General features: G+C 49.4%; 1 protein-coding gene across 2 annotated transcripts; it reads right to left on the bottom strand.

Annotated features, from left to right (window-relative positions):
* Positions 1 to 4,337: 4,337 nt before the first annotated feature.
* Positions 4,338 to 14,947, bottom strand: ZIC3 (Zic family member 3). 2 transcript variants are annotated; one of them, XM_035006573.1, is made up of 3 exons: positions 13,894 to 14,947; positions 12,609 to 12,772; positions 4,338 to 4,487 (listed from the first exon to the last, which is right to left on the bottom strand). In XM_035006573.1, exons 1-3 carry the CDS (start codon positions 14,945 to 14,947, stop codon positions 4,338 to 4,340), a joined length of 1,368 nt encoding a protein of 455 aa, XP_034862464.1. The 2 variants fall into 2 exon arrangements, with proteins under 2 accessions (XP_034862464.1, XP_034862456.1); XM_035006565.1 differs by lacking the exon at positions 4,338 to 4,487 and adding an exon at positions 11,585 to 11,764.
* Between the last annotated feature and the right edge of the window lie 1,455 nt (positions 14,948 to 16,402).

The raw sequence follows: 16,402 nt of genomic DNA, 5'->3' as shown, positions 1-16,402 counted from the left end.
AGCAAATTATGCGGTTAGACAGGGCTCACTAAAGAACCGCATCCATTTTTAACCAGTCGGACCATGTGAATTTTCATTTCACCAGTTCAGAGAGATGCCTTAAGGCACTGAAACTTTCAACACTTATAAAAGTAGTATGAAGTTTCAAGTACCCAGAGCACAGACAACCCCAAAAAGTTATCCTTAATGTTTTTCCTAAATAAGGGTTTCTCTCCCCTCCCCCACTCAATTGCTTTCACAACAATGTCTTATCAGAAAGTCTTGTGAGAAAGCTTCCCTGCCGGCTCATTCACAAGATTAAATCTAGTGCCTGGGACAGAAACATGGTGTTTCAGTGTTCAACGACATAACATCCAATGGAAGAAGCTTCATTTCACATCCTTGATATACCCGCACATCAGGCTCAAAAACCACGGAAGGCTCAGAAATGATCAAGGAATAGACGCCTGATGGAACAGATGCACAGATGCTGTGCTGGAAGAAAAGACAAATGCTGAAGTGCATAATGATTTTGAAAAGATTTCTTTATCAAACATGTCATTTGTTTGAAAGACCAGGGTTGTTGGCATCAGATGTGGGGTACCAGCTTGTTAGCAAAGTGAAACATGATGGCTGCGAGATACTGGCGATTGATGAATCAATTGAAATCACTGATGTTGCTCAACTGAACGTCTTCATTTACTACCTCAATGGTCAGGAGTTAAGGAAACACCTTTTGTTTGGGGTTATCACCACCACCAAGATGTCACATCTCAGTGAATACCCTGGCTAAATATTTTTTATAAAGACTAGAGAAGTCCCCAAAGGAATGTTATCAGCTGGACAACCAATTACATACTCTGTTGGTGATCAGCTGCAAAACTATGACACGAGCATCTTTTCCATGTAAGTTCTGGCTGGGTAACATTAGTGAATCATCGGTAAACAAGTCCTATGCACTGGATTCCTATCGAAATGTTACAATGCATTTACTCATCTTGTATCACAAATCGCCTATTATTGACTCTGGGACATTTACAGAGGGAATTGTTGGCAACAACATTTTTCTCATTGCACCAATGAAGTTTCTGATGATCTGATTAAAAACAAAGAGGACTTTTTTTTTCCCCCTAAGGAAAGGCAACAGGAGCAGGAACACTTCTTTAAGAATCAAAGAGGGTGTTCTCCTGCCTGCCCCTGCACCCAGCCCCCTTCCTATTTTACCGGAAGACCTGGAAGGCCGAGCTGACTGATTTGATCCCTGCGACTCTAGACTAATGTCACCTATACGAGGATCCGCCACGGAAGGCACTACAGCGCTGTCAGGTTTGAAACTGGTCACTTAATATAACCTCGCTCTTACTAAGTAACCGACAACAAATACTCAGAACAAATTGAACACGGCCGACCCCCGCATCTAATAGGGCAAAGTCCAAAAGAAATAGACAAAAGTGATAAACCAGTTTAGGAAGGAATAATGAAAAGTCCTCCAGACTCCATACAAAAGCCATTATCATTCAGCAGTACAACCTCTCTGGGAAGCTCCAAGGCCCCAAAATGAGTGGGAAGGAAACACACACTTCCCACTCAGTTCATCCGGGAAGAGCTTAGTGTGTTTGGTGTTTCTGTTTGGTTTTACTGCATGAATAGACCCATCACTGAGAAAAAAATAACGCATTTCATAATGCTGTAATAGAGCATTTCTTCACCTTCAGTCAGGCCTCAGTTTTAACATAAAATAATCAGGTTATCCTTTCAAAACATAAGAAAACCATAAGGAGGGGCACCTGGGTGGCTCAGTCGTTAAGCGTCTGCCTTCGGCTCAGGTCATAATCCCAGGGTCCTGGGATCGAGTCCCACATCGGGCTCCCTGCTCTGTGGGAAGCCTGCTTCTCTCTCTCCTGCTTCTCCCTCTCCCACTCCCCCTGCTTGTGTTCCCTCTCTCGCTGGGTCTCTCTCTGTCAAATAAATAAATAAAATCTTTAAAAAACAAAAACAAAAACCAAAAGTATGGCGGTAAAGTATTAAGACTGGTGGCTGTTGTTTGTGTTTTTATCTTAGGTGAGGCCATAACCTAGGGAGTCCCTAAACTTATTCTAAGGATGCTGACATCGCTCAAAACGTTTTGGGGACCCTTCTTTCAGAACTGCTTCCAAAGCTAGCTTCTAAGCCCCATAGGGAAATCGGTCTCATTATTCTACAGTCACATCCGCATAATACTAACATAAATTTAGTAGGGGGAAACTGAATAATTTAAGACATCATACGATTTAATCTTTTTGTTAAACGTGAATGCCAATTTTCACATTGTAAAATTGTCATTTGCTCTAAATACAGTAAGAATCAAGCTGTTGACTAAAGTAAAATTTTATCAAATTAAAAGTAAACCACTAAATTACTATGTTTACAGACTCTAAGTACACAACTTATTTTTATCTAAGAATAAGTGTATTCATTGGAAGATAACTTACAACAGGCATCTAATAACACTTCACTTTTACGTGTTTAAATATTCATAGCTATGTTCATAAACCCACATGCCCGATCTAGCAATTATGCTTATGAAATGCAGTATTTCTTATATACCCTAAGTCTCCATCTATTTTCTGAAAACGGCATTCATTTGCACCCCAGTACAAATCACTACGTGTTTTTAACAAAATAATCCATAATAGTAAAACTAGGAAACTACCCCAAAGCAAGAGGAAAAGAAGGGAATTCTCATTTGTTCAGGGATGACTGTGTGCCAGGTTCTTTATGGACTTTTTGTGTTAATCCTTAGAATAACCCTAGGAGGTATTATTATCCCAGGGCAGCTGGCTCATGCACAACTTTGTAGTCTACCTTTCCAAGGGCTTTTTAAGTAATCCCATTATAATACTCCACTGCCTGTCTGAAAGAACACAGTTCTTGTTCTTAAAAACAAAAACAAAACAAAAAATTCTACCGGCGTTGGTATAGTGGGATATAAAAATGTCCAATTTTCGGGAGCTGAGAATCAAAGAACGATAGTCTTTCTTGACTGGCCTATACTCCTGCTCTTAATGTAAATGAACAACCAAAATCAGAGGGAGATGAGCCGTTTTCCCACTACTTAAAAATTACAGTATCATCAGTCTACTTAGAAATTTTAATAAAACTGGATCTAAAGAACCAATAGCGATATACTCTATCAGGCTGCAATTTACAATACCTCTCACGGCGTAATCACGTCAAATAAATAGAATGATGGCCACTCGCAGATTACATTAGATTACAGAGGTTCAATTTAAAATGAGAAATCAAGTATCTGGAGTTCGAAGAATTTCTCTTAAGTGTCTTCATCTTCTCTAACACTACAGTTAATTAACGACAACTTGTGTTTTAATAACACCTATATTCCATGATTCGGTAAGTGTCCTAATCAATGGTTGCCAAGTTGTCTACCCCAAGAACCACTTTGGGGCTCCTGAATAAAAGACATGTCATGTGCCGTGCTATAATATCTGCTCTCCAGAGGCCCTCCTTTCTTCTTCGAGGCCATCTTTAGCTTTGTCTTTCTCTCTCTTTCTCACCCAAAGAGTGGTATGCACAAGCTCTTGGTCCTCCAAACTCCTGCCTCCCGTCCTTCCTTCTATTCACCCCTATCAATCCTCGACTCTGAATTTTTCCCCTGACTTCCCCAGCACCTGGCCCCGAGTCCCTCTGGGAAAACACTGTGAGCTCAAAACAGTTGGCTGAGTTTTGTTCAGTGGGTTTGTTTGGTCGGCTTTTTTTTTTTTTTTGCAGGTTTTTTGCTCAGTGAAAGCCCCAGCTATATCATGAAAAATGTGATGAGAATATAAAATTGTCCCAATTCAACAGGTTAATCAACATTATTTAGGAGTTCTGGTTGTCACCGTAATAAAACAATGATCACAAAAAATTTTAATGGTTTTATTTAAGTCAAACAACAATTGTAGGGATCCTGGGTACTGCTTTTTGAACACAAACATACAAAATTAACAAAACAAGCATTCATGTTTCTAATTTTAAACACTTGAGCTCTACATGTGGAATGCAGATATTTGAAAGAGATTTTCAACAAGGTCAACACAATGCATGAGATAATACACACTGGGTTATGAATTAGGCCAATCTTCACCTCCATCTTCCCACTTACAATCCTAAAGTGGCAGGGCGCCCGGGGAGGTGGGGGGGAGAGGGGGTGGGGGGAGCATTTTTGCTTTTTCATTTCACAAATGATTGCTCAACACAGACTGAAATACACCAAAAGAAGAAAAGAGTCTTTTTATACGTCGGGAAGAAGCTACTACTCTTAAAATGATCACTTCAGGGTAACAGACATCCAAATTGATGTGGTTTTCTTTGAAACCTCATCAGTAAATCATTTCTTGCACAGTAGGCTCGGCATTAACCCTGCATTTAGGATAGGTAGTGTTATGGAGGGCTGGCTGCTGCATACCAACATCAGTATCAAGTTCTTCGTCAGGAATTAGAGACTGTCCCGGATACCAAGCAGGACAACACTGGCAAAAAAACAAAAAGTGAACTGCAGATAGGTCAAAACAAGCTATATTTACTCTTAGAAAAATGTCTTAAATTGTTACTGGCTATGTTGTTTTAAGTGCTAGTTTATAATAGAACACAATGGAATCTTTTCTTTTTAACACCATACATTCAAATGGTCTTTACGTACGTTGTGTTACAATGCAACACATTAGACAGCATACACATCCTATTAGGGATCGAACATAATAAACTTGCCATCTGGTGCTGGCTATTTCTACAGTTACCGTAAGGTCACATTTCTCTCTATTCATCAGATTAGTCAACAGGTTGAACTGTCATCACATTAAAAATATGCAAAAGTGTTTGCTTTGTTGTATGATTTTTAAAGAAAGATATTTTCTTTCGTTTTAAGAGATTTTGTTGAAACCAGAGTTTCTTGAATCCTGTTCAAAGCTGTTTTGCTCCTGTGTTATTATTAGGAGTCCAAGTACTCTGAACCACTCCCCCCTTTTAATGCTTCCTGCATACTTAGTGTTTTTCAAGCTGTAAATTTCAATGGTTATGATAGAAACCAAGCCTCAGTGGGAAAAGCAGTGCCCTTCAGAGTCCTCAAACAAATATAAGAGTTCTACCAACTTATCACTCATCCAGTTTTGCAGAAATTCCATTCACATAATTCCTATGCAAATCCGCCAGTTTTACCATATCAAATGACCCAAAGAACACCGCAGGTATCCGGGGGAGACAGTTCACCAGCGCATCTTTAGCTTGATTTTAATGCCAATTTAAGAGACAATCCAGGCTCTGTAGTTCTTAGAGAGACAAACTGCCTAACCATTAGCTAAAGCTTTTTCAAGTTGACGAACTTTTCATTTTTCACACTTTCGGTACCAAGAGATTTAACCAGGGAAAAGCTCAAAGCTCAGGGTTCAAACTACAGCATGGAAAAATAAAGTATAGACCAAGCACCATCTACTTCCTTTGATCTCTCAAAGATGTCAATACTCCATTCCAGTGAGGGGGTGGGGGGAGTGGCTGAGCCCGGGAAGGAAACTTCAACCAAAGGGGGGAAAAAAAGATCTGTTTGGTGGCAATTTCAAAACAAGTTTCCAAACTGCAGAAGAGGCTGCAGCCCCTTTGACTTGCAGGAATTACACATAAGAAAAGGACAGAAAATACTACAAGGCATGCTTATTATTTTAATTGCCCAGGGGTTTCCAATGCAAAGCACGACAACTTAAATGCATATTCCAAATTCTTGCTCCAAAGCCGTCTTCTTTGTGCACTGAAAAGGAGGAAAGACAACCCCATCAATTGTTCTCTGCTGATAAAGGCACTGTTTTGCAGATTTCCCCCCAGATCTGGGCCAGCTTTGCTAATGACCTGCCCACCCACCTGGGACCCTTCCCAAGGTGGCCCCCCGGGAACTGCCCCACACTTTCAGGTGCCCAAATGCTCGACGGTGGGCAGCCCCGAGAAGGCTGCCTTTTAGTTCAGCTGTTGGCCTCCACGAAGACGCAACCTGAAAGAATTCGTGCCGCTCATTTTCCTAGAGGAGGCGGGGGGTCAACAGCTACACCTTTTTATCCCACTTTTTTTTTTTTTTTTGTCCTCCCGAAACACACATCTGAAGGTGAATCTGCAAACTTTTTCTGCAGGAAAAAAAAAAAAAAAACCACGAGCTCGAGATCCCAGACCTACCAGGGGTTCTTTCACCCGCCAGGATTTAGGCAGTTAAGCAAAAGCTGAATGAAAGTTTTCGGGACTGTGGCCTTTCCCCCCCCCCCCCCCCCGTTCGCGTAGGATCACCAGCTGTTAACAGCACACACAAAAGCTGCGACAGTGCCATTTCTCAAAGGTCCACGTTTAAACGAGATATGCAGAAAACGGGGCCCGAGCAACGCTTAGGGTTCGAACTCGCAATGGCACGTTTTATATGGAAATGGTACCTGCGTGTCCCCTCCCGGGCCCCGCCATTGTCCTGGAGGAGAAAGCGGCCGCTCATTGGCATTTTTAGGGGGATCGGACTCGCTGCGGCTTCCCGAGCCGGCCCAAGAACTCAAAATGGCACCCCCCCCCACCCCGGAGGGCCCGGAGGAGAGGTTTTCAGTCGGGACGGGAGGGTGGGGCGGCCTCCAGCGGGCTTCAAGTCCAAGTCCCCTGGGAGCCCCAACACCCAGAAGGCTCGCCAACTTCCCACGCCCAGAATGCCCTGGAAGAACTTCTTCGCTTCCGTTTTTTCACAATTTTGCGACCGGCCGCCACAACCTACATTCGCCCGCGAGGCGCTCGGAGCCGAGGAATAACGAGGGAGTTTAAAGCACACAACAGTTCGGCGGCCCGCAGTCGGCGCTTTGCTGCGCTCCGCGGGGGTTCGCATCCGGCCGCCATGTTCCGCGCTCGAGAGCCGCCCCAAAACCACCCCCCTTCCCCACACCCCTCTCCTCCCCTCCCTCCCCGCTCCGCCGAGGCCGCGGCGCAGCAAAGCCGCTTTCAACTCTCCCCCCACCCCCTGGCAGTCGGAGCGGCTCGACGGCTGTGGGGTGTGCGCCTGCGCGGGAGTGCGGGCCGGGGGGGGGGGGGCGGCGGGCTTGAAAAGGCCGGAGCGGCGGGGAGCGGGGGGGGGGCTGGGGCCCGGGCCGAGCCTTCTCTTCCCTCGCAGCGGGTCCCCGCTCCGGCCCCGGCCCGGCTCTCGCACGTGCGCGCTAAAAACCCACTTCAAAGTCTGCTCCCGGCGCGGGGGCGGCCCCCTCCGGGCCGGCCCTAGAACCCTCGCACCCCCGCACCGCCACGCGGGCCGCCACCCAAGCCCCGGGCCTCGCTCCCCTCCGGCCCCAGGCCCCGCGAAGAGACCGGGAGGGCCGAGCCAGAGGACGCCCGCCTCGGAGCCCCGGCAGCCGGGAGCGGCCTCCGGGCGTCCGAGTGCCTCCCTCCCTCCCTCCTCCCACCCCCGCCGCCTGGAGAAAATGAATGGAACACAAAGTTTGCGGCCAGCGCTACGCTGTGGCCTTCGGAGCTCACCATTGTTTGGGCTCGTATTGACCCCAGGTCCGGATTAGGCAGCGGCTGAGTCCTGCTTTACAGCCCCGCCGGCCTAATGAGGCCGGGAGGCGATGGGGCGCGAAGCGTCCGCGGAACCCGGGCGACCGCCGGCTTACGGCCGCCGAGGGCCCTGTAGGTGGAGGTCAAAGGGTCAGCGGGCCGAGACCGCGGGAGAATTGACCCTAGGAAACGAGGTCCCTTCCCCGCCCGCCCCCCACCCCCCGCCCCGAGCTTCGACCGGGACTTGCAAGAGGTTGGTGTGTGCACAGGGACCCTGGGCGCCCCGACGAGGGGCCCGAGGAGCGCGGAGCGGGAGCCCTGACTTCCGAAACGCCTGGCCTCGTCCCCGGGGCAAAGCCTCGAGGGTCAGACATCGAGAGAGGCAGCCTGGCTGCCAGGCGGGGAACCCGCCCTTCGGGGCATGGGCACGCCGGTGGCTATTCTTACAGAAACTTGAGTGGCAAGAGGCCCTCCGACTTTTCTCCTCTGTTTGGGGGGAGGGGGAGCTTATAGGGGGAGGAGAAGGTGCCAGGGGCGCAGCGGCAGGGGGACAGCAGGCGGCAAGAAGGGGGGAGGGGCGAGGAGGTCCTGAGCACAACTTTCCAGGGAGGCTTTGTGAGCGGAGGCGGTCCCTGCTCGCTCTCCAACCTTCGCAGTAGCTGAGACGGACTGCCCCGCTTAGCCTGGACTCTGATCTTTAACCTTCCAAACTGGATGAAGGCCAGACTTCGGTCGGCTGGGAAATAGACACCTCCCCTTTCCCCACCCAACAGTGGAAATCTTAAGCTAAACCACCCAGTTTGGGAAAGATAATGGACTTTTAACAAAGGTCTTACCAGGTGCAAGAAGGAAAATAACAGGTAGATCACTAAGAGCCCAGTTGACATTCATGGTTTCCAGCTGATCCATCTTTAGGGTTGCAAGGTTTTTTGTTGGGGGGGGGGGTGCTTATTCTTTAAGGTATTTACTGAAAATTCAAGAATATAAATGTGCACTCCCAGAGTCAGATTATAGGAGGAAAATCTGTGAAAAGTTTTCTACTGAAATAAACTTATTTTTTGCCAACAAGTGACAGGGCAGAGACTATTTGAGAAACATGATGCTACACCAGAATTAGAGGAAATCACGTAGAGGGGCAAAGCTTTTACTTTATCTTAAATATTGCTTATCATCATTGTTAACTGGTATCTTCCCCTCTTAGGACACAATGCTTTACTGTAAAAATTTTATGGTAGAATAATACCAAGCTTGCTAAGGAAAAATCAAACTCTTCTTTATGTCTCCTAAAGAGATATTTAATATTTTTACTGGCAGGGAGGAGAAGCAAGTTTCTGAGAGAATCCTTCAACCAACCCACCAGTCAACCCCCATGTGAGATTAGGTTAAGTTGGGGGTGGAGAGGAAATTCATGGAGAACACAGTAAATTGTGGAAGTTCAATGCATATTTCAGACAAAAAAACACTATTTAGACTTAAGTTGGAAGACATTTAGCGCCAGTATTATGAACATACACTTTCTGCAAACCTGCTGAGCATTTAAAACGGCCTCTGGTTTGAAGTGAAGGAAAAATCCTGAAACAGGAATTTGGTCCAGCACCCTCAGTGTCAAGGTCAAGATTGGAATGTCTGGGGTAGGAGTGGTGGACTGACCAGGTTACCTGCTCATCACTTGTGAAGTCATCCCAATCTCTCTGTTCATGGCATTCAGGCCCTTGCCTTGTCTACTGGCGGAGGAGGAGGAAAGTGCAAAAAAAAAAAAAAAAAAAAAAACCCCATTCTCCACAAACAAAAAATTGCATCCAAAGCAATTTGCAATTAGAAACTGTCAATAATTGTTGACAAAGATCAGTAGATAACTTAAAATAGACTGCTTCAACTGTATCCAGGAAATCAAAGTTTCTTTTTTAATCATCAGAAGTTCTCTGGGCATTTCAATTTAAGGTTGATTTATTTGAACATGAAAAAAAAATCAGGCACTAAATACAAAAATGTTATAACATAAATAAGATGTGCCAAGACTTTATTTCTTCAAAAAGAACAATAAACAAAATCCTATAATTCAAAATGATATTGTATAATACCAAATGGACTGCCACCAAAAAACCTAGAGCATTGCCCCTTCAAGAGAAGGAGGTACTTAAGCCTATTCATTACATTTCTAAATTCTTTACAATTCCTTATCTCCACCATTCTATTTGCTGATTTGCAAGCTGGTTATTCATGCAGAGACTGGGCTCTCAATATTAAACGGCACCCTAAATTAGTTAAAAAGTCTCTCGATACTCTACCCAGTCCAACCCACCAATATAGTAATCAGTTTTTTTCATACAACAACTGTAAAACAACTGTTTGTCCACATGAGTTGCTTCGCTGAAGATTAAATGGATTGTTAATATTTTGTCACAAAGCAAACAACCATTTTTCATTGTTATTGATTTTAATGGAAACAATGCTCTTAACATCTGTGCCTACAAACCATGAACTTTAAAAATACATATTTTGCAAATGTTTTTTTCTTTCCATAATATCATTTCAGAACCGCTGCAGTTATTACACCGCTATAAAAATGTTATGAATAACTGATAATTATGAATGGAACTATATACAGCAAAACAAATCAGCCTTTGCCTTCCAAAACTGTAAATGGACTATGGTTCTTTTAAGAAGCACTTTAACCATAAGTAAGCACGGCTCAACTGGCCTTACTCATCACCACTGTTTCAGACATACGCTTACTTTTGAAAATATATAGATAGCTAGATAGATTTGATAGGCAGATTAGATAAGTCATAGATACAAACATATATATGTATATGGGTGATCCCTCGATAGCATACACAGACATGCATCCTGCCACAATGTTCATTTTTATGTAAGGTAATAAAAAACTAAGGGACATAAAACTCATTAGGTTACCTTATGTTTATATATGTAGGGCAGGGATGATTAAATCCAGCTTCTCAGTCTTTGAAATACAAGATTGAGATGTCATGGCCACTAACTGAACTGATCAGTAATATTTGATTTGCATGCTGAAAATCCAGGACAAACACATTTAAACTCGCAGTTAAACAACCATCTGAGCTACAGATAAGGAAAGGAGGGTCTCCCCAGATGGAAACTGACACTGTAAGGAATCTACACTGCAATAGAAAAATAATTTAACAATTAAAAAAGGGATCTGAGTGAGTTATAAATACCAACAAACAAGATTTCATTTGCTTACGTCTCCTCTTTGTAGAGGGAGGCTGTTACAAAACAAGAGAAAGGAGTCAGTGGTTCAAAAACTGTAAATTGTGTTCTTCTTTCAAAACAATAAAATTTAATGCTAAAGCAGTTATAATCAAAAGCTGTACAGCATTTGTTAGAAAACATTTTTTTCCATAAATATTGTTCAGTTCCCGGCACTTGTAGCAATAATTAAATTACAAACGATAAATATGGCATCAATGGATATGTATTTACAAAAAAAAAAAGTTATTACAAAAGGCAACTGTATACTAAACGTCACAATCTGTGTAGAGTAACATCACATCCTCAGCCTGAAAAAATACTGAACAACAGTTTCGACCCCATTAGACAAAAATACATTCACAAGTGTAATGCTTTGAGGAAAAGTTCAAGACATAACAGGACTTTGGCACGGTTTAAGACTGTGAGAGTTTAAACAATCACCACTAAGGCGAAGAATTTCCATCAGTTTAACATCACCACCACCAACAAGCCTTCTATAACTTCCTCTCAAGAAACAGGACAAGTGTTAAAATGAGCTGAAGGAGTTTAGGAATGGGGTGTGCAGAGAGCAAGAGAAAAGGGAGGAAAAAGCAGTGAAAAAGATTTTTTTTGAAAATCTTTCAAATGCCAAAACATATTTTCTAATCCTGAGAAAAGGGCAGGCTACTTTTGGATCTTGCCCAAAAACCTTCCTGGACAATTGCAATTAACAAGATGTAACCCTATATATGGCCTCTTGCCTTAAAGAACTCCATTTCCATCTGATTGGTCTCAGTTTCCTTTTTAAAATGCATTTGGTCCATTCTATGATTAACAGGGTTTGTGTTTGTGTTTGTCCTCAGACGTACCATTCGTTAAAATTGGGAGGAAGTCCAGGGTTGTGGCTGGTGCTAGTTTGAACTGCAGAAGGGGTTTTAGTGGTATCTTTACTGTTTGCAGAAGCTATAGCGGGTGGAGTGGAAGATTCATAGCCTGAACTGGCAGCAGGGGAGGAATCTGACCCTTGAGATTCATGAACCTAAAATTAACATGTATATATTATAATGAATATAATTCCAACTGGCATTGTGCAAGCAAAAACAAGAGCAGAATTCGAGCACTGTAAGAGCAAGACCGCCCAGTGACCCACTTAAACGAGAAATGCTGCTGATTTGGGTTTTGTTGTTGTTTTTTTTTTAATTTCCATATTACCGATGTCTAGAAAACCCGGAGATGGTCGCCAACACAACAGTTTCAGCCCTAAGACCGGCATTACGGCAAAGGAGTACAACACCTTGTCTTATCCATGCCCTTTCTCCGCGGATGGAGTGGGATAAGCACTTGGTCTTTGGGGCCTCTAAAATACGCCCTCCCGGCCCAGGTTTCACCAAGCCCGCTTCGGCTTGGGAAAGCAGGTACGGAGAAAGGTGGCACAAGCAGCCTGGGCGCTGCGAGGTCTCAGACAAATGCGTGGGAATCCGACCACGCTCCTCGGCCCTATTGTTTGATCGGCAGCCGAAGAGCGAATGAACCACCCACCCCCGGGTTCGGCGCGGGTACTCCGGGTTCCCACCGCGGGCTGTGCCGGGAAGAGGCGGCCACTACAACCTCCAGCCCCGGCGAGCTCGGTTAGAGCTTCCCAGTAAACAACCAATTGTTCCTCTGCTCCCTCCTCCTCCTCCCCACCGTGCCCTCCCCCCTGTGCTCCCCCCCCCCCCCCCCCCCCCCCCCCGGTGCCCAAAATGGGTTCAAGGTGTCACCGCTGGAGCAAATCGGATTTAACGTGGAGGATACAGGGTTGGCAGCGCGGGCGCTTCCGTTCCGCGGCCCGCTGTCGGGCCGAGTGTTTATAAACCGCCGACCGCTAATAAAGAGGTAATTACCTTCATGTGCTTGCGCAGGGAGCTCGGGTGCGTGTAGGACTTGTCGCACACTTTGCAGATATAGGGCTTGTCCGAGGTGTGCACATGCATGTGCTTCTTGCGGTCGCTGCTGTTGGCAAAGCGTCTGTCGCAGCCTTCGAATTCACATTTGAACGGTTTCTCACCTGCAAAAGGCAAAAACGCAAAGGGGCAAAAACGTGATCAGGGCCCGGAGCTTCCCAGGGCCCAGCAGCGGGAGACGCAGCGCCTGGCGGTCTGGCCCGGAGAGGGAGCGCCGACTGGGGGCGGCTGTGGCGTCTCGGTTCCCTGGAGAAAAATGGAGAGCGCTGGTTGAGCCCGCTGGGCTGGGGAGTGGTGGTCGGGCGGGGGTGGGGCAGGGTCGGCCCCGAACCTGCGCGTCCCTTTGTTCTCGCGCAGGACGGGGAAGCTTCTGGCTCCTCCAAACTTTCCCCTAACTTGTGCTTGCATCCCACCCGGCCCAGGGCTCCCAACGCGTGGCCACGCTCCGCCGCTACCTCGGCGATGTAACCCAGCCCGGGCGGGACAATGGACCGGGGACGGGACAATCCCGTTCAGTTCCTTCTTTGTACCTTTTAATTCGCCTCTTTCAGATGCGGCGGTTTTGCTAAACCCAGTATTAAAAAAGCAGGGGTCGTTGTACTTAACGTTCGAAAAGAGAAACCTATATAAATCCAGGGGCTCCGGACAGTTTTACAAGATGTTCGGAACAAGCCACGAAACTGAGGTGTCTTTTCTACTTTAGCTTTCCTCCCGAAGGACTGAATTGAACCTGGAACTCCAAATAAAAATAGTTTGACAAAAGTATCAGTCATTTAATTAGGAGATGTGCCAATCAAGGGTAAATAAGAGCGGAAGTAACCGAAAGTTAGTTTTCATTAGCATTTCTATGGTTGCTTTCCCCGAATGTGTGCCGAGAGCTAAGTCGCTTGTAAGCAATCCGCTCTCATCACATTCGGAGTCCCTTCCTAGTAACCCAGAAAAGAGACAAAAAGAGGCGGCGCCAGTTGGTTCCTGGGCGCGAGAAGGTTCCAATTAGTTCCTGAGACCGCGGAGCCGTCTGCCCGGGAAGTTAGAACTGGGCAAAAGCGCCGCGGGGCGGGGAGGGCGAGAGGTGGAGGGACACTGACAGCAGCGCTTCTTTCCCGAACGGCCCCGGCGGGGCGCCGCCCCTCTCTTTGGTCGCCACCCCTCTCCCTCGCGCTGCAAGTCGGCTCCGTGGCGCGGTGCCGCTGTGAATCACGCGCCCGCCTGCCTTACCCCTTACCTGTGTGGGTCCTCTTGTGGATCTTGAGGTTCTCGGAGCGGGCAAAGATCTTCCCGCAGCCCGGGAAGGGGCAGGGGAAGGGTTTCTCGCCCGTGTGCACTCGAATGTGGTTGACCAGTTTGTACTTCGCCTTGAAGGACTTGCCCTCGCGAGGGCACTCCTCCCAGTAGCAGACGTGGTTGTTCTGCTCCGGGCCCCCCACATGCTCCATGGTGACATGTGTCACCAGCTCGTGCATGGTGCTGAAGGTCCGGTCGCAGCTCTTCTTGGGCCGGCTCAGCTGAGCCTCGTCGATCCACTTGCACGACAGCTCCTGTTTGATGGGCTGCCGCATATAACGGAAGAAGGCGCCGGGCCCGTGGTGGGCCGCCACGTTCACGCCCATGTTCATGTTCATGGGGCTGTAGTTAGGGAACTGCGCGCCGGCCGTGTAAGGGTCCGTGCGCGGGCTGGCCACCGGGCGGTACGGGTCGGCGCGGCCGAACAGCTCCCCGCGCAGCCCCAGGTGGACCTGGTTGTTGTCCACGTGCCCTGTGGGCGACGGGTGCCCGGCGCCCTGCTCATGCAGCCCGGGGAAGAGCAGGTAGCCAGGGGGCTCGGGAATGCCAGCTGGAGCGTGCAGGCTGCTCGCCGAGCCGGCGAAGAGCCCGTGCTGCCCGCCACCCGAGGCCGCCTCACCGAGCCCGGAGCCGCGCTGGCGGAACAGAAAGTCGCGCGTGGAGTTGAAGGCGGCGGAGGCGGCACCGCCGTAGCTGGGCACCTGGCCGGCGTGGTGATGATGGTGATGGTGGTGGTGATGATGGCCCAGGGCGTTGGCGTAACCCGAGCCCTGCGGCGTGAACGCAGAGCTCTGGCCCGAAGACAGATCGTGAGCCGCCGCGGGGCTCAGCTTGAAGGCGGCGGCGGCGGCGGCGGCGGCGTGGGGCGAGTCCCCGAAGGGATTCAGCCCCATGCCCGCCGGCTCGCGGTTGGGCATCTCGTGGTGGCGCGGCGCGCCGAAGCTGCCCACTCCCAGCCCGGGGAACTGCGGGCCTCCGTCCAGGAGCATCGTCATGGGTGGGGCGTTCTGGGCACAGGCGATACCGCTGAACTGAGCGAGGGTGCGGGCGAAGGAGATCTCCGAAGTGCCGTAGTCGGCGAGGGGTGGCGGCGGTTGGACACTGCCGGGAGCCCCCCAAGGCGGTGCCAGGGGCTGCAACTTTCCGTCGCTGTGAGAGTCTCCTGCAGAGGGATAGGAGGGAGGAGGGGAAGTAGAGGAGCAGGAGGGGGGGAGGAGGGGAGAAGAAGGAGCGGGAGAAGGGAGGAGAAAAGACTCTGGGACTAGATCTGGTTTAACAAACTAACAGGCGCGCACAAAGAAAAATAAGCAAAATAATAAGTGGAGGGCGGAGTTGGCCAATCCGGTCCCGGGCACCCCTCCTCTCCCCGAGAGCGCAGCACCGCGGGGCCAGGAGGCTCCCTCGGCACGGGCCTCCCGGCTGGGCTGCGCTGAGCAGCAGAGCCGGCTCGTGGCCGGCGGGCAGGCAGCGGGCTGGAGGCAGGCTCGGTCCTCGCCGCTCGCCGCGCGAGTCGCAGCCTCTTCGCCTCCAGAGTAATGTCCTTGGACTGATAAAGTCAATCACTCACTCCTCTCACATAAACCGAGCGGGAGGCCGCGCGGCGCGCGCCAATGGGGAGCCAGCTGGCCCGCGGTCACCTGACCCCCGGCCCTGCAGCCCATTGGCCGCCGCCACACTGATTGGCAGCGCGGAGCGGGGAACATGGCAGCCGCAGCCGAGCGACCGCCGCTGATTGGGCCGCGGCCGGGCGCCTGGCAGGTGAGGCGGCGGCGGCGGCCGGGCGCCCGCGAGTGGGCTCCGCGGAGCTTGCGCTGCGGTGGGGAACTGGAGCCAGGCTCGAGTCAGCGGCCGGCGGGGCGGCGCCGGGCCTCTCCCTGGCTTCCCTCCGGCCCGAAGCGGGCAGGCAACCCCTCACGCGCTTTACCCGCTTTGGCCAAACGCACTCTTGGCCCCGCGAGGATCGTTCCCACCGTCGGCGCGGCGCTGGACGTCCAGGCCCGCTTGGGCCCCCGCCGCCTCACCACCCGGAGAAAGCGCCCTCTCGGCCGCCGCAGGGCGCCGATCCTGGGGCGAGCGTAGCAGTTCCAGGTTCACGGCCCATTAGCCGCGTCCCCCCCCCACGCCACCGTGGGCCCTGATGGCTCCGAGGCCACGGACCCGGGCCGGCCAGCTCGCCGTGCGGGCCCCGAGCCGCTGCTGGCCGTCCGGGGCCCAAGCGAGGAGAAACGATTACCATTAGAGCCGATTTCCCTTACTTCCGTCTGAGCCAAGCGTTGACTCCTTAGTTTGTGAGTGGTGGCCCTACTCGCCGCTGCCCCTGCCCCCCCCGCCATATATGACACACCAGCCACAGCTCAGCAAACATACAACATCGTAAACGCAAGCACGTCGCTGGGAACACTCACGCAGCACGGTTAACACTCACAGAGCTAAACAGAAGCGTAAGCACG

The sequence above is a fragment of the Mirounga leonina genome, unplaced genomic scaffold, assembly GCF_011800145.1.
Source record: "Mirounga leonina isolate KUSES-001 unplaced genomic scaffold, KU_Mleo_1.0 Mir_101664, whole genome shotgun sequence".
Taxonomy (NCBI): Eukaryota; Metazoa; Chordata; class Mammalia; order Carnivora; family Phocidae; genus Mirounga; species Mirounga leonina.
Note: the sequence above shows the minus strand (reverse complement) of the source record. Positions and strands in the feature narration are given on the sequence as shown.

Coding starts and splice junctions, on each gene's coding strand:
- ZIC3 (XM_035006565.1), bottom strand. CDS start 14,947: ATGACGATGCTCCTGGACGGAGGCCCGCAGTTCCCCGGGCTGGGAGTG. Junction 12,773..13,893: donor CCACAAGAGGACCCACACAG/GTAAGGGGTAAG, acceptor TGCCTTTTGCAG/GTGAGAAACCGTTCAAATGT. Junction 11,765..12,608: donor CCCTGCGCAAGCACATGAAG/GTAATTACCTCT, acceptor TGTTAATTTTAG/GTTCATGAATCTCAAGGGTC.